Source organism: Camelina sativa, chromosome 4 (assembly GCF_030686135.1).
Source record: "Camelina sativa cultivar CO46 ecotype springtype chromosome 4, ASM3068613v1".
In the NCBI taxonomy this organism is placed as follows: domain Eukaryota; kingdom Viridiplantae; phylum Streptophyta; class Magnoliopsida; order Brassicales; family Brassicaceae; genus Camelina; species Camelina sativa.
In genome coordinates, this window is record NC_141883.1 from 2,029,952 (window position 1) to 2,050,673 (window position 20,722).

Below are 20,722 nucleotides of genomic sequence, written 5' to 3' on the forward strand. Positions count from 1 at the left end.
AGAAGGAATTTTTTTTTTTTTTTTTTTACGGGTCGAATATTTCTTTCTTTCTTTCATCTCTCTGTCTCTCTCGATGGAAGTCCAAAATTGACGAAGGATTGAGATGGATTTGATTTTGGAGTCGATTGAAGCAATTGGAATCGGAAGGTAAGATTATCAGTTTAATAGTATGAATTCGCGATTAGTTATACGGATTAGGGTTCTTTGATGGTTGTTTGATGGGTCTGATTGTGTTCTTGTTCGATATATCTTCTACTATGTCTTCTCTCATTGGGTAGATTGATAAGTATGTTTTTAATTTGGGCATGATTAATTAGAAGTTTGTTTCTACAAAAAGTATGAATGAGAAGTGTGTTTTTTTCATTTGGGCATGTTAATGAAATAAAGCTACGATTTATGGAAATGGGTTTTCGTGTTTACTCTCTCTCTCTCTCTCTCTTTTGTACAGATCGTTGATCGAGCAGACAACTCTTCGCTTATCTCTCTTGTTAAGAGTTTTGACTCTGTTCTTGAAGTCTATGAAGGTTTCTGCAATTTGAAACATATTACTGTCTGATGATTTTGAGCCACAGGTAAGATTCTTTTAGTATTACATCAATGTTTGTGTTCGCAAACATTGAAAGTTCTGAGCTTTCTCTGCTACTGCTAAACTGATATCTATGTACACGTCCATGCGAAGATGGTATTGAACCGCAACGTGCTTGAAACAATGTGAAAACCCATTGACATAGTCAGATTGTTTCTTTATATGTGACAATGCAGGTTCTTTATAATATATTTTCTGGTATGATCTACGGTTTGGAAAGCATATAGCATGACATTACAGGTAACTCTTGTTTCCATAACAATCACTCCCCATCTCGTCACTTGTAGGGCTCGTCCCTAAAACTTGTTTGTTGTTTCAGTCTCTCTTGGGTTTCGCTCAGTACCATGACTGACTTGAGATTTTAGAGGATAAAACTCTCAGTGACAACAGGAGAAGAAAGCTTTAGAGGTTCCATCTCTTGGTAATATTGTTTCTTTCTGAAGCTTTTCACATTAAATTTTCTGCCTGAGTTTTAACTGCAGAAGCACCCGTAACCTTAAGTAAATATGGAGGCGTGAGAGAAGTGGGATAAACCCAAAGTTCAAGAGAGCCTTACGGAATTGACGTTGTTCACCTCACATTCTCTCATAGTTTAAACAAAAAATTATGATTGTTATATATTTGGGAAGAATGTAACAACCAAAATAAGGATATTGACTCTGTTTGCTACTATATGAACTCAAATTTCATCTGTTAGCTAGTATATCAACCACAATAATTTCATCTGTTAGTTAGTATATCAACCACAATAATAAGGATATATCTCACTCTAAAAAAAACAAAACTTGTCAACAGTTTTCACATGCACTCATTTTATAAACATATACTTTACTATGCAATAATCTCATATTCTACTTTTAAATTTTTAATTTAAAAAAAATTCAAATTAAGAGACTCAAAATAAGAATTCACTGATAAGCTCAAATTAATTTTTGGAGCTATTCTCTCAAACAAGAGATCACTGTAGTACTTAGGGGTCGAATTCCTCAGAGACTCAAAATCAAACACAATGAATAATAGACTTTTGTTATTACGCTAAACAAGATGATTTAAATTAAAAAGGCAATGCAAAATATTAAATTAAACTGTTGTGAAATCCGTCTCTCCCAAAAGCTTTCAATAATTTCTCTCTCAAATACTGCTAGAAAATAACTTGCTAGAATAAAACTTAAGGGTTTACAAAACCCAAAAACACTATAAATATGTCCTAAAACACGTTCATGGACTTGTGTTGCAATTGTAAAAGATTTTGGGCAACTTTGTAAAATTTCCAAATTTCTGATTTTTCATCGGCTAAAGAGGGTGTTGATCGATGCTCTTGTTTTGATCCGAGTCCAAATTGATTCTTCGAGATTTATGCTCCAAAATGATCCAAATTGCTCCACTTTGCTCATTCTGTGCCAAAATCCTAGAAAACCTGTAAAGACTCAAAAACATCCTAGAAAACAAATCAAAAGATTCTAAAACACTCCTTATATCATGGTTAAAAACCACAAAAACCATTGAAGCAAAGTGTAATTATGCTTCCCACAGTTCTTATTCAACTAAAAGTACATCTTATATTAATTCAAAATTATAAGAGCCCCAAAAATATAACCCCATTGAGGTTGCCCTAAGTCTCTCAGGATTCGTTGGTTGTGGATTATGGCTAAGAAAAATTCTGATTACCAGTCCTAGTTAATATAAAGAGACAATTCACGTAAGCATTATAGATCAATCAACCGTGTTACGGTTGACAATAATAGTCCCTTTTTACAATATACTCTTGACTATCGACTCGTTAAGCTAACTTTTAGAAAGATAAATTTTTAAAAAGGGAAACCAAATTAGATTCTCTTTTTTTTTTTTTTAACTTACCCCAAAAAAAAAGAAAAACAATATAAAACACGGTTTTGGGTATTTTGGAACCATATCATTAGATCATGACATAACAAAACGATAGTAGTTAATTTTTAGAGAGTACTTATGAATCTAATTAAGTTGTTAATGAGAAGTCGTCTTTAAGAGAAGCAATCATCAGCATGCAAGTCATGATAGGAGGCCAAGAACCAGTGATAATTTGGTGAGAATCTCACAGCAACCAAGAACTTCTCTGCATTTGCCTCTTGAGTCAACAGCCGTGTTCTTCTTCTGCAAGCTGAGACGTTAAAAATTCGTCGTTGGTGCTAAATATTCGAAAATAAAAGACTCGATTTTTAAGTCGTCCTCACTAATTTACGAGACTAACCTGATATGCAACAATGTGGGCAATATAATATAACAAACAAACAAACCATATTATTAAAAAAAATCAAGTCAGATATATAAGCATATGAGGCCATCATGATATCAATTCCTATTGATACCGACATGCCAGTCTAGTAAACATGATTTAAATTAATAGTCTATAGTCTATACTATAATTTATGGTATTAAAATAAAGTGTTGAACCGTGAATAATCAGAATCAGATTTGTTTTCCAAGATACAACAAATTTTTAATTCGCATCAGATTTGTTTTTGCTAAATAAATCAAAATTTCTGAAGAAATCTTATTTTTTGGTAATAGATAGAATGATAGATAGATAATTAGGAGAGGAGATTATTATACTAACTTGTCGTCCTTGAGGATTAATCGGATCCTTCGTTTGGTTTTAAAAAATTAGTCCTTGAGGAGATTATGGATATTCGTTTGGTTTAAAAAAAAAATTCTTCTGTAATAACAAACCCAATTAATAGTGAGTCAATTCACGGTAAGGATGATTATCCATAATAATAATATTAATAACAATAACAAGAGTCTCACTCGTTAATGCTTTATGATCTCATTCGTGTTTTAAAAAACAAAAACAAAAAAGATCGACATATATGAATGCTTTTTGGCCATAGACTCGTAGTCATCTAGTAAGTCATGTAGACTATGTAGTCTTTGTTAAGTATTTGTTTATGTATCGTCATTAAGCTTAGATACTAGTAAGCTATATTATCGGAAGAAGATAACCAAAACAAGAATAGATACGTCTCTCACTGTCACTGATATATCTGAAACGGTTAGATACCGTGTTAATGGGATTTCGAAAGGTGTTTTAAAGCTTAAAATTAGGCTTTCCCTAGCTACTAGTTGTGTGAGACGATTAGTCTTACTTATTTTAAGAAAGTGTGTCGTTTAACCTTTCTTGGATTGTATCCATGCATCCTGTTTTTTTTAGCACGTACGAATGGAAACTTACTTTAAAAAGTTTTCCCCATTAATAGTTCTTTTCAAATAATTTGAAATCTGCCTTTTGAGTCAAACCCGTGTTTTTGCCTCTAAATATTCAAAAAGAAACTACTCGTTTTTTTAGTGGACCACGCATATTTACGAAACTACTTTTGGATCAATGTGCACATTTTGCAACCTCTCTGTTTAATGTTTGTTTGGTCTCTTGAAATCTTCTAACTAACAACCCATATATATAATGTGATCAACAAAGTTTTCAACTTACTTACAAGGCCATATATCCTCCACTATAACTATAAGAACAAAGTTGGAACTAATTAGCTTATAACACACATAACTGAATACACTTTTATCATAGTTACCTTTTTCACTCCATCGCATTATCAATTAACAATAATATACCAATAGATGAGAGGTTGATAGGGTAAAAAGCCACCATTCTTGGCATTTCACTACCAGACCTTCGCAGGACGGATTTCAACTCCTCGAATGATTAAGCCACGTTTCCAATGACGTAGCTTGTTCTCTAAAGCAACCACCTCAATTTCATCGTACTTCGATAATCCTCCTTCATTGAAGAATTCCCCAAGCTTTATCTCCATCCACCCATCATTTCTCCTCTCTGGTTTCACTAGGTTCTTTCCCCTGTCTCTCCTTCGAAACTGCTCATCCCTAGCCTCATCAAAACATACATACCTTCTACAAGATTCTTCTAAATCCTTACCCACCACTCCAACTACAACTTCCACGGCTACATTCTCAAAGCCATAACATATATTCACTTTCATGAACACAATATAAACCGAGTAACGGGTTCTTGGAGATAGGACACGAGTATTTATTCTTCCACGAATCTCAAACAAACATACTTCAAGTAGCTCTGCTACTGTTTCAAACCTGTATATATTAACGTAAAGATATCATCATCCGACCAAGTCACTGAAACCGAATTAATGTAAAGATAACTAATAAAAATGGTACCTAGCTTGGGGATCTGATACCCATCGCCAACTCTGAGGAGAATCACCCCACGTGATTGAGAGGTTCATCGCAGATAACATGATACATCTCTTTGCATTCTCTCTTTCTACCCATAAGATCTTTAAGTTTTGGAAGACAAAAAAATTCCCAAATGATCAAAAAAGTTCAAAGCAGAAATTTTCATAGTTAAATTTTAAATCACATCGTTGTTTTTATAATACAAAGTTTTAATATTATTAATAGATATTATATACCTTTTTGCCATCGTCGATTAGAACAGATTCGTGGCAAAGAGCAAAGTAGAGCTCTTTCTTGGATAAGAAATCTGGAGATTGAGGAATCAAAGATTTATACTCCGACGGAAGAAAATTCTCCCATATGATATCGGATTGGACCGCGGATGCAAAGGTCTTCGAAACCGAAGCAAAGACGTACGCATCTCGTGGACTTGTGAAAGATATTATGATAGAGATACATTCTTCCGGTAAGTCATCCAAAGACAACGGCTCAGTAACGCCACGACTTTTGTCGGAAGCTGAGAATCTAAGAGTCTTCTTAAGTTGTTGTACGAGTTTACGAAAATGTTGATGCACATGGACGCACCTTGTTTTGGTCATTATAGTCTCTCAGGATATGTTACGCTTTTTTTTTGTGGGTTGCGAAAATTCTACTAAACAAACACAAATTATAAATAGTCAAGTAAAGTAAGCGTTAACCGTGTTTCGGTGAAAAGAATTTGCTCTTATTTTTAATAATATAGTTTTGACTCTGTTTACGCTAATTAGAAAAATAAAATGTTGCAAAAAGAGAAGAAAACTCTTCTTTTAATTAAAACTAGAGATGAGAATCCGCGTGTTGCGGGGAGTTGTATGCTAATCAGTTTCTATTTTATTTTTATGTACGACTCAGAGGTATATCATTAATTAAAAATTTACATATATACTATTCTATAAAATTATTATAATTAACATTTTATTTTTCGAATCTAGTGTTTTTGCACTCTTAGCACATGTGCTTAGTTGGCACTGATTGTGAAACCCGACTTGAGATTATAAACTGGGGGTTAAAAAATATAGTTGAAATTAAATGTTCCCATGAAAATGGTATTTACGTTAATTTTCTATTTTTTTACTGTACAATTATATATGATAGTATTTTGTCTGATTTACCATTTGGTTTAAATGTGCCATGTGTTAGGCAATTATAAAACTTTTTTTTTCCATTTGATGAGCCTATTTGTTTTTTTAGTATTTGATTTTTTTGCTTATTATGTTTTTTTATTTTTTTGGGTTTTGTTCTGTAATTATTTACTTCTTTTTCCTTTTTTTTTCTCTGTGACACGGCATTGGCTTTGCTCTGTTTCTCTATTTCTTTCTTCTTTCTTCATCCATTCATCCTCTGTTTCCAGCTTCAGTTTTCTCTTTTGTTGTACCAACTTGGATTGCAATTTATGATGTAGTGTGGATGTAGACTAAGTGAGTTTCCTATTTCCTGGCTGGGATTTTTTTTTTTTTTTTTTTTATTAAGTTTGTTTTTAAAAATTTTAATTGTTATATTGTTTGATGGTAATAGTTTCTCCCCCAATTTGATTTATAGGATGAAGAAGGGAAGTAAAGATTTGGGTTGTTTGTCAAATATTTTTGTTTTTAATGCCAAAATATACATACATAACGTAATACACTTTACGTTATTTGTGTGGTTGGATTACAAATCTTACTATACCATTACAATTTTTTTTCCTTTATATCTTCTAAACACAGTCAATTTAATCCTAACAAAGTAACAAACTAACAATGTCGGTTAAAGACCATTATTTTTAATTAGTGAAATTGACTAAAAAGTCAATCACGTGAGAGAGAGAACTAAACTTTACCCTCTTCTTTATTTGGAAGCAACACCACATTCTTCTCGTCCGATACTCGCCGGCTCCGATTTGGTCCTTGTAAACACCGGCCGGCGCTGTAGAAACGTTAGTTCTACTTCATCTCTATCAATATTCTCTGACTCGTTAACACCATTGATCTTCTCCATTGGTACCTCTGATTCAGTTTTCTCTGATCTCTGTGTTTCAGCTTCTCGTTGTTTGTTTTTTTCCCAGAATCTAAAAGCCAGCAACGAAGATCTATACGGTCAATATCTGCTTCTCGTTATTTGTTTGTCGCAGCAATGGGCAATTTGTAAGTATTTGAAGAATTTGATTGTTGTTTTGAAAATTGATTAAACTTGATGGGGATTATCATGAGTGTTTGTTTTGTTGTGTGAAGATCAGTTATTGGAAAATTGATTGTTGAATAAGATTTAACGGTTTAATGAGAAAATTGTTAAAACTGAATTTTTTTTGTTTACAAAATAGTTAGCTTTCTTGGTCCCTTCTTTGATCTCTCTCCCTTTATTCTCTCCTAGATCTTCTTGTTAACCTCCTTTGGTTTGGAAAAACAGAAAACATGGTTAGTTGAATATTTGATTCTTTGTTTTAAATTAACATATGGTTGATTTGAATAACAAACGGTTTGATCTTTTACCCTCATATGTGGATTTTGGTAATCATGTTGCGAAAATGTGTCTCTTGGTTTCGTTTGCACAATGTCTTGGCGAGGGACTGCATAATGTTGCTTGCCATGCGGTTACTATCATCTTTCACCTTGAAAGAGATTCAAAGAATATTCAGGGGTACACCAACCAAAATGCTTTTCAGTGTTGGGGAGTGAGAGAAGGAAACGATGGAATTGACTGCAATATCAGTTTCCGCCGGCCACTTCTTCTCCTTGGAATTGAACTTGAGGTAGATGATTCCATATGAGGAGGAGAGACCCTCTTGCCGTTGGGAGAAACACTCTTGATGTTAGGTATAGGGGAGTGGATGAGAATCTCAGGCATTTCTTCCGCTCTATCCTCTGCGACTGTCTCGAATGAGTTCTCTATCCGGGATTGAGTCAAATCAATATCTGGTTTTCTTATATATTGACTGTTAAATATCCCTGAAAAAGATCCACCTCCAAGAAGAGACTGTGGAGGAAGCATTCTGTTCTTAGATGATGAGAAAGGTAGTAATTGAACCAATTCTTGTCTGCAAAAAAAATAACAAATACAACTATTCAGGTGATATAAACTCACATCAAAACTCCTTTTTAAATTTGAGACTTTACCTGTAATTTGGTGTTGGTGTCGTAGGTAGAGCAGAACTCGCCTCCTTTCTCATTAAAACCTCAGTGTTCTGTTGGCTTTCGGCTGTTCTGCTTCTCTCAGATGTTTCATTTTCCTCCTCTTGTTCAGCTTCCATGTCAACAATCGAAGACCCTGAGATATACACTAAGTAGAATCAGAACCCGGAAGAGAGCTTAAAGGTTATTAGTAAAACTCGGAAGCAGAGAAGCTAACCATCTTTGCGGCCAAATTTGTTCTTACATCCTTCACATCTACAGTTTATGGAACTGCCCACACCACCCTTTAAAGAAACATCAAACCAAAGGAAGTTAACAACATAGATCCATTGGAAGCACATATATGGCGGAAAATAAAAACCTCAAGTAGAAAACAGATGAATAAATTGCCGAAGAAAGCTAGACGGAGGTTGACGATCGGAGAAGGAGAAATCGGGAGAAATCGGAAAGGGGGAAAAGACAATTAGTTTTCAACTTCAGAACTGCAATCAGGAGGAATCACAACTAAAAACATCATTATGAAGCCAAAAGTCAAAGCCAAAGCGAGATAGAAAGGAAAACAACTTACCAAGCCATGGGACCTTGACGAAGAAAAATCCAGAGAAGCAGAATCGTTAATCCCTGCAGAGATGATCGGGAAGATGACGACAACGTTTTGTCTAGCTTTTTATTTAATGGGCTGATATCAATTGATTTAATGATATCAATTGATCGGGCTGATATCAATTGATGGGCGGAGGCGGTGGAGAAGAGAGGAGCGAGAATCTGTCGCCGGTGAAAGTTCGCTCCGTTGCTTATTACGGTGACGGGAGAGAGTTAACGGGTCGAAGATTGGGTTCCGTTCAATCATTTCGGTTGAGGATTATTGCAGTCCATCGAAGGAGCTCGTCGTGGAGAAGAAAGAGAAGAAATCTGATTGTTTACGAAGAAGACGACGAAGGGAAAAAGTTCAAAGAGGCTTTCATCAATTGGACTTAGAAAAGTTATATTTGGGTTTACAAAAAGCCCAACGAAATTGAAAATTTATGCTGACGTGGACACTTTAAAATGAGAGAGCACTTTGCTATTATATATACTAAGAATCAAACCCGCGCGTTGCCGCGCTCGAAGCGAAAATCTATAATGTATGATGATAAAATGAAATGACTTCTATTTCTTCATAAAATATTTGTTTTAATTTTAATCAATGAGTATTTTGAAGTATAGTATTTGTAAACAACAAATTTAATGCAATTAATTCTGTAAAACTATATTTAGTTTGTAACTTAAGATTGATTATTTTTGTAGTTTTAATAGATTAAAAAATTGAAATTAAATTATTACTTATATGTTGTAAATGTTACATCTTCTGTAGTTTAAGTTGTTTAATTAAATAATTACAATTGAGTCTATAAGTAAATAAACTAATAAGTAAATATAATTAATTTAGGAGCTATCACTATTGTATTCTATTTCCTCTAAACGTTTCTTCTTTGCTCTCATGTAACGCATCGCTTCTACAGCCAATTGATAATCCATGACACAGTTTTTCAATTCTTTTTCCTTAGCCGAAGGAAATTGGACTTTTTTCATCATTTTACGCCATTCCTCATGAACATTCTGCATATTTTTTAGTTATAGTATAATTTGATTGTGAAGTCAATAACAAGAATAAAAAGTTTCGAATGATATACTTACTTGACGTTCCTTTTGACGAATAATTTTGCCGATTGATTGTAAATGTTTACGTCTTCGATTGATTGTAAATGTTTACGTCTTCGCCATTTTTTTTTAGTTTTGTCCCACATGAACTGTCTAGGTTTTGGTGTGTATGCATATTGACTGACCTCGTCCATTTTCAGATTTAATGCTTTCATTTGCTTTGCTAGAATGATATTTTCGTCAATTTGGTTCAATGGTGGGTGTCCGAGATCTTCCATTCTACTTCAATAATTCACTATCTTCATCATAAACGTAGAAACAGAATTAGTAAATCAACAAAAACATTTAATTCCTCTATCATTCTACTCATTCTAATTTATTTTTGAAATTATGATAGTATTTGATGAGTGGGAAGGAAAAAAGAAAGAGAGATGTTTAAATGCAATGATTTTATTAAAGAGATTAAGAATTAACGTACCTGAGACAGAGACGCTTAACTTCGCTTTGTTAATAAAGGATTATATTATTTAAGTGTGCGATAGAAATGAAGAGATTTAAGTAAGTTGCTGAATAATGGTTAAGGGTTGTTGCTTATAAATGGAAAGGTTTTAAAGAAGTATTGGAAAGGTTTAAAGAAACATTGCAAAGGTTGGCTACGAAGAGGTGGAAGCAAAGGTTGGCTACGAAGAGGTGGGGGAAGTAAGGTTGGCTAACGTTGAGAAAATAAAAAGGTGTTTATTTGTATACTATACACGTTAATTTACCTTTGTCGCTTTATTAACCCTGGGAGTTCGGTTAATTCGGTCGGTTCGGTACGGCTAAATCGGTTTTCGGGTTCGGTACAGTTCCGCTCTCGGTTAATTTCTGTTTTGAGTTTAAAATCTGAAATAACGCAATTTTGATTGTTTTCCGGCGACCGATGGAAAATAATCGACCGTGAAGAAGAGAAGAATCAGCGGATAATCACCATTGTTGCAGTCATGAGCCATTATGTCCAATCACAGAAAATAAAAAAATAAATCGAGTAGAAGAAGAAATAGAAGAGAGGCTGTAGAAAGGAATACAGAAGAGAAGATAACAAACTGTAGAAATAGAAGAAATAAGGAGCAACGGCGGTTAAAGAAAAAAGTATGAGAGACCTTGGTTAGGGATATTAGGGTTTGTATTTAATTGGTTTAAATAAGCTTAGGCCCATTCGAAATTAATTAAACGTGGGCTTACATCCTAATTTGGAATCAAGTGATGGAACAAAAGAAACTTAGCCCACATAAATTAAAATTTCATAATTGTTTTAACCCACATCGGCAACTTTTACTATTTTTGTCTTCTTTGTTCAGCCTTACTTTATAACTTTATATTGGTTCGTAGAGTAACGTGCTAAGTATTGATATATTTGTTTCTTTGTTTGTTTTAATTTATAGTTTGTTATTTATGGATGAAACGATTAATTTTTATGTAGAACGTGAGTTAACGAATAATTAAATTCAGTCGTAGTCGTATGGATGTAAATTTCATTTAATTTAAGCTAACTTGTGAAATAACATTTAACTTTTAAAAAAATAATTTATTAACTTATACATATACTACACATAATCTTCATGAATTATCATTTTTCTTTTTCTTTGTGGTCTCATAGATTTTGTAGTTAAGTCTTCAAGATCATTAAGATTTTCTTCTTTGTTTCTCTTTTCTTCATTAGAAGCGAATACTTTGCTCTTTGGTATTATTTTTCTCTTCCTATTCCCAGTTATTATTACTGTAAGTTCATTGTCTTTGGACTCCTCCTCTTTTATTCTTTTTACAGCTTCCGTTATTCCAGTGGGTGTGATCTTCCTTTTTTTTGTTACTCTTTGTTTTTTGTGTGTATCCCCGATAAGATAATTATCATTAGCAGCACTGTCTAGGTCTACATTCTTTCTTTTGGTGATGTTTACTGTTTGTTCAGCATTTGTGGGAGCGTCAAATACGTTTTCATCCTGAGTTGTTAAACAGATTGTATCTCCTTGAATACTTGTCACAGTTAGACCCGCCGATGTAGATTTAAAGTTAAAAGATGTGACTTTTATATTGAACTTAAATTTATTCCCCACAAGTTTTTCTGTAAGGAAATTGATAATATCTTCGTCTGTTGGAGTATAGAACATCTTTTCCTGATTCATCGATTACATTTAAATATCAGTAAGAATATTAATATTGTATGACTATTGTTATAAATAATAATTTTTTGCTTTGTTGTTAAATTTATTATATGTATTTCTTACATAATATTTAACCAATTCAGTTGCAGATATGTTCAAAAGTTTGGTGACATCTTTATTAAATGTAGTCAATGATGCTACGTCTGAATCGTCCTCAACTAAAATTTCAAGCCGATACCTGTTCATGTATATAATAATAAAACTTCAAATAAGTTATTTGATTGCAGCTAAATTATGAAATTATTAATTAAAAAAATTCAAAGATATGGAATATACCTTAGAATACCAACGACATCTTCCTTTACACAATTATTGCAGATTAGTTTTCCTTCAATTTTTTGAAGTTTTTTTGAGCATAAATTACATGATACATAACTCCATCCATTCCTTGAACAGATTTCAATTATTTTGCCTTCACATGTAAATTCCTTCTCCTGGTAATAATATTTGTACAATTTATTATTTTATTTTTAACTAAATAAAGTTAAAACCGCCGTTCGTAAATATATATTAATTATTTAATTAATGTTTAAGTCAAACAATTTGTACCTCAACTAAATCGCCGGAAATATAATTAATTATTTCAGAAATTTTGACCATTGATTTTTCCAATGTTGTTGGAGAGTTGTCGTTTGATATAGTTGTTATGATACTTGGCAATAAACTGTTAGAAATATTTGTAAGTATAGGAGTAAACATTTTTCTTTTTTTTTAAAAAAAAACCATTATTTTCAATTACCGTAATTTGAAATCGTCTATAACACCTTCTTGGTCATTAATGTAAATCTTTGTTGCAGAAGTAGAGTTTAAGTAGAGATAACCTATAAATGATAATTATTTATTATTTATAAGGAATAATAAAGAGAGTGACCCATTATATATTAATGATAAGAAACAAAATGAACGTGGGGTATTAGTTACCTGCATATTTTTTTGGATTGACACTTGTAATTATCACGATTTCTCCTTTTGCATCTTTATCTACTAACAAGTCTTTATATGTATTGACTATGTTATCCCACAATGTAACTCGAACTTTACTTCCTCTGTTACATATTAATTTTATTACATTAATTAATAATGTACTGGAAACTAATGTGAAACGTGGCTTCTATTCCTAACGACAACTATTATTCAATTATAAAAAGTTAGGGGATGTATATAACCAACCCTTCCAGTTGAATATCTAAAGTTATCCTCTCATTTCCATTACTTGAATGTGCGTTCATTATTTTTTATCGGTTATAACTCCAATAATATCTGTACAAAAATGGACAAAATATATTATTTAATATTATAAACATTTTGAATAGGTCTATAAAATTCAAGTATGATAATGCTCAATATATTAAAAAGACCGAAATGACGTTCTTATTCAGTGATCATTTTTATTTTCTCACGACCATAGATATTTAGCAGATTTGTATGCCATCACGACATGTGTTATTACCCGACATGCCATACTGCTATTTTTAATATTTTCCATACTGTTAAATTTTTAAGAACTTTGTGATAGAAAATTTAATATGCACTGAAACACTGAAGTAAATTATTAAGAAATTCATACCTTCAAACCGACTATTTTTATCGGATATATCCATAAGTTCATCATAATTACGAAGACTGAATTTTTCCGAAGAAATAGAGAAAATATCATTTTCTATCTGGGATATATTTGAATGGTCGTTCAACCGTATAGTAAAAACATGGTCGGAAATTTTATAATAATCACCGGCTCGCCATACTTCAAAATCATTTAGAAAATATATGGTTCCTTCGGTAAAATTATGTATGTAACGATCGATATATCGTTTATAAATTGAACCCATAATAGTTGTATCCTATAAACAAAACTTAGTTTAGTCATACGTAACAATCATATATTAAATATTTTAAAAGTAACTTGTATGAATGTATTAAGTTACCTTCTCATCCAGAAGAAGAAAATTCAAACTAATAATTTCATTTCCATTTTTTGGATTTCTTACTTCCCATATTCGTATTACCCTTCCTAGAATGCGTTGCTGTCCACGTTTCATTTGCAGGTTTGATAAATATTTATACGGTGGATTACTGTTATGACCCATGTTCTTCTAAATTCTTGTAGCTATGTTGAAGTTGTTGTAATAAAGGAATAGTGAAGTTTGTTCTCTTAATTTTAGAATGTTAATATATATATATATATATATATATTAATATATATCATTTTCCCGCTTTCATAACGATCTCTACCTTTTCTAAATGTTTTGGCTAGAATATTATTTTCATCAAGCATGTTTATTAGAGCTAACAAAATTTCCTCATCTACTATTTCTTTGCCATCTGGAAATATAGATAACCTATTTTTCAACTCATTAGCGGTGTCAAATATATACATTTGTAAAAATTTAGGTTGTTGCCCATCCAATGGTAGAAGTGATCCAATACTATGATAATTTTCACCATGCACTTTAAAACAAAAAGGACCTGCTGAATTTAAAATTGAATAATCAATTTCAGCACCCATAGAGCATATAGAGAGCATAGAATTATATACTCTAATGTGTCTTCGGAAAGATGGATCAGACAAAAGCTTTTTTAACGGAAACGGAGGTTCTTGAATGGTAGGCAATTTGACACGCCCTTGTTTACAACATATTGTAAATAGAGGTCTTTTTGTTTGTCGATCCTTTGCAGTACTTTCCTTAGGCCATACTAATGCATCACAATCCCCACACCTTATTAATTGATTCTGTTTCGATTTTTTTTGATGATACAGGTTTTTTACCTACATTCAAATAACCAATTTGTTTATTAATTACCGCACAAAACCGTAAAACTAAAAACGCAATAAACAAACTACTCAGATTTGCTGAATCAAGAGAAAAAAAATTAAGAGAGAGAGACGAAGCGGAGAGCTCTTATGGAGAACTTTAGCTTAGTAGTGGTGAGAAGTTTATTTCTGTATATCAACCATATATTAGGAATTGATTTTCCACTTATGTCTATGAATCGGTACCAAACGACAGCAAAAATTAAGTCGATGTGGTGAAACAGGTGATAATAATATCTCACCTTTTGATGTTCTCTTCTTTGGGTTAAACACTAATTTTCTAAAATTTCTTGCATTTCTTTTTTTGGAGGATTCCAGATCACTCTACAAGTGACTGTTATACATTATGTTTTTTAAAAGTTGTATATACAGATTAGAAAGTCATCAAAGACTTAACAAATTACCTTTAGTAGATCTTTTCTTTCTAACTTGACTTGTCATTTGGTCGTGCTTACGCTTTATAGAATTTGATTTTGTGTTGTCACAAGTATTTCTGGCTTTTTCTTCGGCACTTTCTATTTCCATGCTCATTTGTAATATTCCTATATATTATCAAAATGTTTGATACCCAGAAAGTATAAGAAATTATAATTCAACTAAATTTTTTAAAAACTTTATTTAAAAAAAAATGGAATCTAACCTGGATTATTTATATCTAATGGACATCCTACAAAAAAAAATAAAAAAAAAATTAAACATTTATACCATGAAAAAATAAATAGGTTAAATAAGAATATATATAAAATTTTGTTTGTTATACCATGTTTGTTAAAAAAAATTTGGCTTATCTGTAGCTCTAACATCATTGCATATCATCATGCCTCTCGTATCTTGGTTTTGGTTTTTCCAGAAAGTCAAAAAAAAAAATCTGCACATTGAGAATCAAAAACATTAGCTATGCAAAAAATATGACACACGTACTTAATAACATTAGCCATGCAAAAACATGAAAACCGGAGAAGCTAAAAATTTTGAAGAGACTAAAAGTTAACAAAACTAAGATTAATGTATGAAGTTAATAGCCATAATCCTACAAGTCACCACTGTTGATCACGACTTTACGGTGGCGCTAATGGTATTTTCAACATACCATAATCACCGGTTACCGTTTAGCACCACCACAGATCAAAGAACATAAATGATGCAATAACCGTAAGCATCTATATCAATAGTGACCCAGATTCTAATCGTGCACAACCTAATTCATGCCCACATCAACAACGATTTCATAATAATATATTCTAATTAGAATAATAAACTAACCCAGAAACCTCTAATCATGTTTCTAAGAGAATCCTCATGCACACACAATATTATTCAAAGTGAATTAAACGATTTAGAAGAATGTTGCAGTTACTTATACGTACGGTTACGATGGTTTATACACACCAAAAAAATTCAGAATTGATTTACGAACCGTTAAGCATTAGATTTTCATGTGGTGCGTTAGATGGTGAACTAAACAAATCTAGATTGCTCTGAACAAAAAAGAAGAAAGCCAAGTAAACATATATTTTGTCCCACCGTATCTAACAGTATTAATAATCTAACCGGAAAAACAATTAACAAGTTCGGAAAATATGGCACACGTATTTAATAACATTAGCCATGCAAAAACATGAAAACAGGAGAGGCTAAAAATTTTGAAGAGACTAAAAGTTAACAAAACTAAGGTTAATGTATGAACTTAATAATGTCGACTAACAGTAATAATAATCTAAATGAGAAACACTACAGGTCATTCACAGCAAAAATATTAATTAAATTACCTTGAATTAGAGTTTGATGCTTGAAAGTTAAAAAACACTTCAATAAAAAAATTCTTCGGTACTCAGAAAACAATTTTTTGAAACTTGTTTATGTAGTCAAGAAAAATTTATATATAATAAACAAAGAGGTGTAAGACATAGAGGTGTGAACTGTAAAGGTGTAAAAACTAATAGATGTGAAACATGGAGGTACAACAAAGAGGTGTAATACATAGAGGCGTGAAATTAAAAGGTGTAAAAATTAATAGATGTGATTTTTGAAACCAGGAGGTACAACAAAGAGATGCAAAAACTAAGAGGTGTGATTTTTTAAAGATGGGGATGCGACAAAAAGACACGATTGATAATTTAAAACCGTTGGATTAAAACTGGAACTAATCTCATCTGTTGGATTAAAAGTTGACAAAAAAAAAGTGGGTTTGCTATATAAATATAGATGATTAATACTTAGTAACAATGATAATAGGAAAAACCTAAATTATGCAATGGTTTCTCTTTTCCCAAAAACGAAGATAATATATTGTATTATAGTATAAGGTTTAAGATTGACAACGATAATATGTTCCTTCTTTTCCAGACGCTTTTCACTTAAAAAAAAAAAAACCGCCAAGTTTTTAATTTTTTCTCTAAATAGAAATAGCAATATGTTAACCCTCACAAGTTACAACCCACAAACCAAAAACTCGGCGGGAATTTTCGAAGGACGAATTTCAATTCCTTGAATAATCAAACCACGTTTGCGGGCTTTCTTCCGTTCTACTATACTCGTCTCAACAATTTCATCACCATGCCTTCCTCCTTCATTGAAAAACTCCCCAACCTCTACCTCCATCCACCCATCTTCTCTCGCCACGGGTTTCACCATGTCCTTTCGCCCACCAGTAGACATATCAAAGCACACTAATCTTTTATATGCTACATCTCCCACCAGCCAAACTTCAGCCTTCATAGCCACATTCTTAAAGCCAAAACACTCAAAACCTTTCTTGAACACAATGTTGACCGAGTAACGTGTTCTTGAAGAAAGGACACAAGTATTCATTTTGCAACGAAACTCGAACTTATATGTTTGAGGAACCTCCGCTACCAATTCAAATCTGCACATCACAGACAGGGGCAACGTTTTACAGCGTTATGTTCAAAATGATCGGATCATTGCAAAAGATAATGAAAAAAATGGGTACTTAATCACCTAGCTTCAGGACTTGGAAACCAGTGGAGGTGCGGAGGAAAATCACCATGTATGCTTAAGAAGTTCTTCGCAGATAACATGATACACCTCTTCCCACTCGCTTTCTCTAACCATATGCTCTTCAGTTTTCGACAAAAAAAGTTATTAGAGAGTTAACCGAACTGATCAATAACTCTATATACCAATTTGAATTTAAATTAGGTTATTTACCGTATTGCCATCATCGATTAGGAGAGGATCGTGGCAGAGGGAGAAATAGAGTTCTTTCTTGGACGAGAAGACTCGCGACGGAAGAATCAGAGATTTATAATCTTCTGGGATAAACTTCTCCCATATGATATCTGATTTCACCGCCGATTTTAAAGATTTTAGAAACCACAGCACTGACGCAGGCGTCTTCAGGACTAGTGAAGGAGATTATGCTTGAAATGCATTCGTCAGGCAACCAGTTGAAAGGAGAAGAAGAAGAAGAACCAGAATCAATCTTACTTCTTCCGCTGCTTTCGCTTCGACTTTTCTCCAACAGTTTCCTTAAATGTATCATCGTTGTCGTCTGTCTCCGTCGAGTCGGGGATGAGAGTTCTTTTTCGATTCTCAGACTTCCTTTTTAAAGAGTCCTTTTTCGATTCTCAGAGTTCTTGCACCCGTCCACTTCACACTCCATCGTTTTTTCTTTCTGGTCATAGTTTCAGATGGGCCTTCTACAGTAGAAAAGCCCAATTAAAGAAAAAGAGAGAGAGGAGAAAGAAACAACCACAACAAACAAGAAAGCATATACAACACAAAAACATAAACGGAATCATTCAATCCAACCGCTCTTCCACAGCATGAGAACAAAGCTGGAGCATAACTTATACTAGTAAGCAAAGTAAGTTGTTTGTTCTTGTTCACCACATAAACTCTAATTATTGAACCAAATCATTACAACAAACTCAACTGAAATGTACCTCTTCACTCCACCATTTGACAATAATACCACTAGAAGTGTTCCGCCAAAATCACTTTGGAGGACTTTTTGCAGGTCGGATCTCAATTCCTTGAATGATCAAGCCAGACTTCCAATTGAGCAGCTCAGTCTCTAAAACAATCATTTCAATTTTATCACTATTCATTAATCCTCCTCCTTCATTGAAGAATTCCCCAAGCTCTATCTCCATCCACCTATCTTCTCTCTTCTCTGGTTTCACAACGTTCCTCTTTCCACCGTCTCTTCTTATAAACCAATCATCCATAGCTTCTACATCAAAGCATATGAACCTTCTGGAAGGTTCCTGTCCCACCACTCCAAGTGCAGATTCAAAAGGCACATCCGCAAAGCCATAACATTCATCCCCTTCCTTGAACACAATGTATGTAAGCCGAGTAAAGAGTTCTTGGAGACAGGACACTAGTATTCGTCCTGCCCCAAATCTCGAAAAACCATATATTGCGAAGCTTGGCTACTTTTTCAAACCTTTCATAACAGGGGGGAAACAATTTTCCATCATCACCATCCCAACGAGTCATTGCAACCAAACCAACGCAAAGATGAAAACAAAAAAAAAGAGTACCTAGATTCAGGAATTGAAATCCATTGCCAATATTGAAGAGTATCTCCACATATGATTGAGAGGTTCATAGCTGATAACATGATACACCTCTTCCCACTCCCTTTCTCTAACCATATGCTCTATTATATACCCAAACAATCAGAGTGATTCAGTATCAGCACCATATAGAAGAAACATTCTCAAATAAGCTTGTGATCACATTCCTATTGACATAATTCTCTACCAAAATAGCATTTCAAAGGCGAGAGACATTTTCAAATCCTCAAATCCTATAAAAAAAAGCGCAAAATTGATGAATTATATACTCAAATACCTTTATGCCATTGTCGATCAGAAGAGGATCGTTACAGAGAGAGAAATAGAGTTCCTTCTTTGATGAGAAAACTCGCGATGGAGGAATCAGAGAGGAATAATCCGGCGGAATAAACTTCTCCCATACAATATCTGACTTGGCCGCCGATGCAAAGGTTTTCGAAACCGAAGCAGCAACGCACGCATCGCGTGGACTTGTGAAGGAGATTATGCTGGAGATGCAATCCTCCGGAAAAGAATCAAACGGAGACGACGAGTCGGAAACTATCTCTCCTCCGCCTCCGCCTCCGCCGCTAGATTCGACGCTGCGTTTTATCCCCATCGATGGTATGAGCAAGTCAGGAGGTAGTGCTTCTCCTTCTTACGTCTACTCTTCCAATTTCGCCATTACTTCTCCCAAGAAAAATCCTAATCCCGGTCATGGCCTCGCCTTTATCGTCGTCGTCCCCCACAATAAAAACGACACAGTTTCCGGTTTAGGTTACATAAGTCTTGTGAACCGGTTTCAAAGATGCATCTTTTGGCGTCCCACATTTACGATAACCACGTTGGTATCAACATTAATTCGGTAACCCGACGGTTTCCAAGAAAGCCGGTTATTGGATTCAATCAAGACCGGAGGAAAAAACCGGTGGGTGTTCAAGACATTGAAGCTAATGGATGCAAGACTCGATATTTCGAAGCGAGGCTCGATCTTTCGAAGGTTTTTCACGAGAAAATGTACACGGGTTTTGCTGGTTCAATGGGAAGTAGCGCCGAGCGTCACGAGTTCTCGGACTGCAGTTTTGAGAACAATGCCAAAAAATAATACAAGTCCAAGTTATTACTGTCGTGAATCTCATGATCCATCGATCTAGCTTTGGTTATCCTGACGTGTATCTACTTTCAAATGTATTACAATAAAAAGGACTCGTTCCCTAAATACTGTAATTTATTTAGATACTATACGAATACGGGTTTTCAAAATTTGAAATTTGAACTAATGGGCCGTATTGGGCCTATCTTTAACTATGTTAGGCTTACCATAAACCGCCTAAAATGTTCGATTAGAGTATATAGCGAATCCACAACGGTCAAGTCTGTATTAACGCGTTTCGTTGTAAAGACAGAAAAGAGAAAAAAATTCACAGATTCTCAAATTTTCTCGCTCTTTCTTTTAGATACCATAAGAGTTTTTTAAATTTGAAATTTGAATTAATGGGCTGTATTGGGCCTATCTTTAACTCTGTTAGGCTTAACATAAACCGCCTAAGATGCAGGACCGTTAGATTAGAGTGTATATAGCAGATCAACAACGGTCAATTCTGTATTAATAAAATATA

General features: G+C 33.6%; 4 protein-coding genes, 1 long non-coding RNA gene and 1 pseudogene across 10 annotated transcripts; 2 read left to right on the plus strand and 4 right to left on the minus strand.

Moving 5' to 3' along the window:
* Positions 1–27: 27 nt before the first annotated feature.
* Positions 28–1,316, plus strand: LOC104779576 (uncharacterized). Its single transcript, XR_766500.3, has 4 exons — positions 28–147; positions 449–572; positions 763–826; positions 906–1,316. It is a non-coding gene; the product is annotated as an uncharacterized LOC104779576 (long non-coding RNA).
* Positions 1,317–3,995: 2,679 nt separating this feature from the next.
* LOC104779578 (putative F-box protein PP2-B8) lies at positions 3,996–5,425 on the minus strand. The gene is made up of 3 exons (XM_010503944.2): positions 5,020–5,425; positions 4,766–4,884; positions 3,996–4,681 (listed from the first exon to the last, which is right to left on the minus strand). The coding sequence occupies exons 1-3, from the start codon at positions 5,380–5,382 to the stop codon at positions 4,237–4,239; spliced, it is 927 nt and encodes a 308-aa protein (XP_010502246.2). The 5' UTR covers positions 5,383–5,425; the 3' UTR covers positions 3,996–4,236.
* A 1,612-nt stretch (positions 5,426–7,037) lies between these two features.
* On the minus strand, positions 7,038–8,965 carry LOC104779579 (protein tesmin/TSO1-like CXC 2). 5 transcript variants are annotated; one of them, XM_010503945.2, is made up of 6 exons: positions 8,495–8,965; positions 8,288–8,408; positions 8,144–8,210; positions 7,912–8,062; positions 7,288–7,832; positions 7,038–7,185 (listed from the first exon to the last, which is right to left on the minus strand). In XM_010503945.2, the coding sequence occupies exons 4-5, from the start codon at positions 8,043–8,045 to the stop codon at positions 7,457–7,459; spliced, it is 510 nt and encodes a 169-aa protein (XP_010502247.1). In that variant the 5' UTR covers positions 8,046–8,062; positions 8,144–8,210; positions 8,288–8,408; positions 8,495–8,965; the 3' UTR covers positions 7,038–7,185; positions 7,288–7,456. The 5 variants fall into 5 exon arrangements, with proteins under 5 accessions (XP_010502247.1, XP_087365851.1, XP_087365849.1 ...); XM_087509725.1 differs by having other exon boundaries at positions 8,288–8,430; positions 8,495–8,840; XM_087509723.1 differs by having other exon boundaries at positions 8,144–8,408; positions 8,495–8,896.
* Positions 8,966–16,841: 7,876 nt separating this feature from the next.
* On the minus strand, positions 16,842–18,226 carry LOC104779581 (F-box protein SKIP3). Its single transcript, XM_010503947.3, is given in 4 exon segments — positions 16,842–17,443; positions 17,539–17,657; positions 17,749–17,898; positions 17,900–18,226. Coding segments are annotated over 4 exon segments (888 nt in total). The 5' UTR covers positions 18,083–18,226; the 3' UTR covers positions 16,842–17,007.
* A 73-nt stretch (positions 18,227–18,299) lies between these two features.
* LOC104779580 (F-box protein PP2-B10-like) lies at positions 18,300–19,852 on the minus strand (annotated as a pseudogene). Its single transcript, XR_015596402.1, has 3 exons — positions 19,402–19,852; positions 19,089–19,207; positions 18,300–18,991 (listed from the first exon to the last, which is right to left on the minus strand). The product of XR_015596402.1 is annotated as an F-box protein PP2-B10-like (transcript).
* Positions 19,853–19,911: 59 nt separating this feature from the next.
* Positions 19,912–20,208, plus strand: LOC147945219 (lectin-like protein At1g53060). The gene has a single exon (XM_087509154.1). The coding sequence runs from the start codon at positions 19,912–19,914 to the stop codon at positions 20,206–20,208; it is 297 nt and encodes a 98-aa protein (XP_087365280.1).
* Positions 20,209–20,722: the final 514 nt, after the last annotated feature.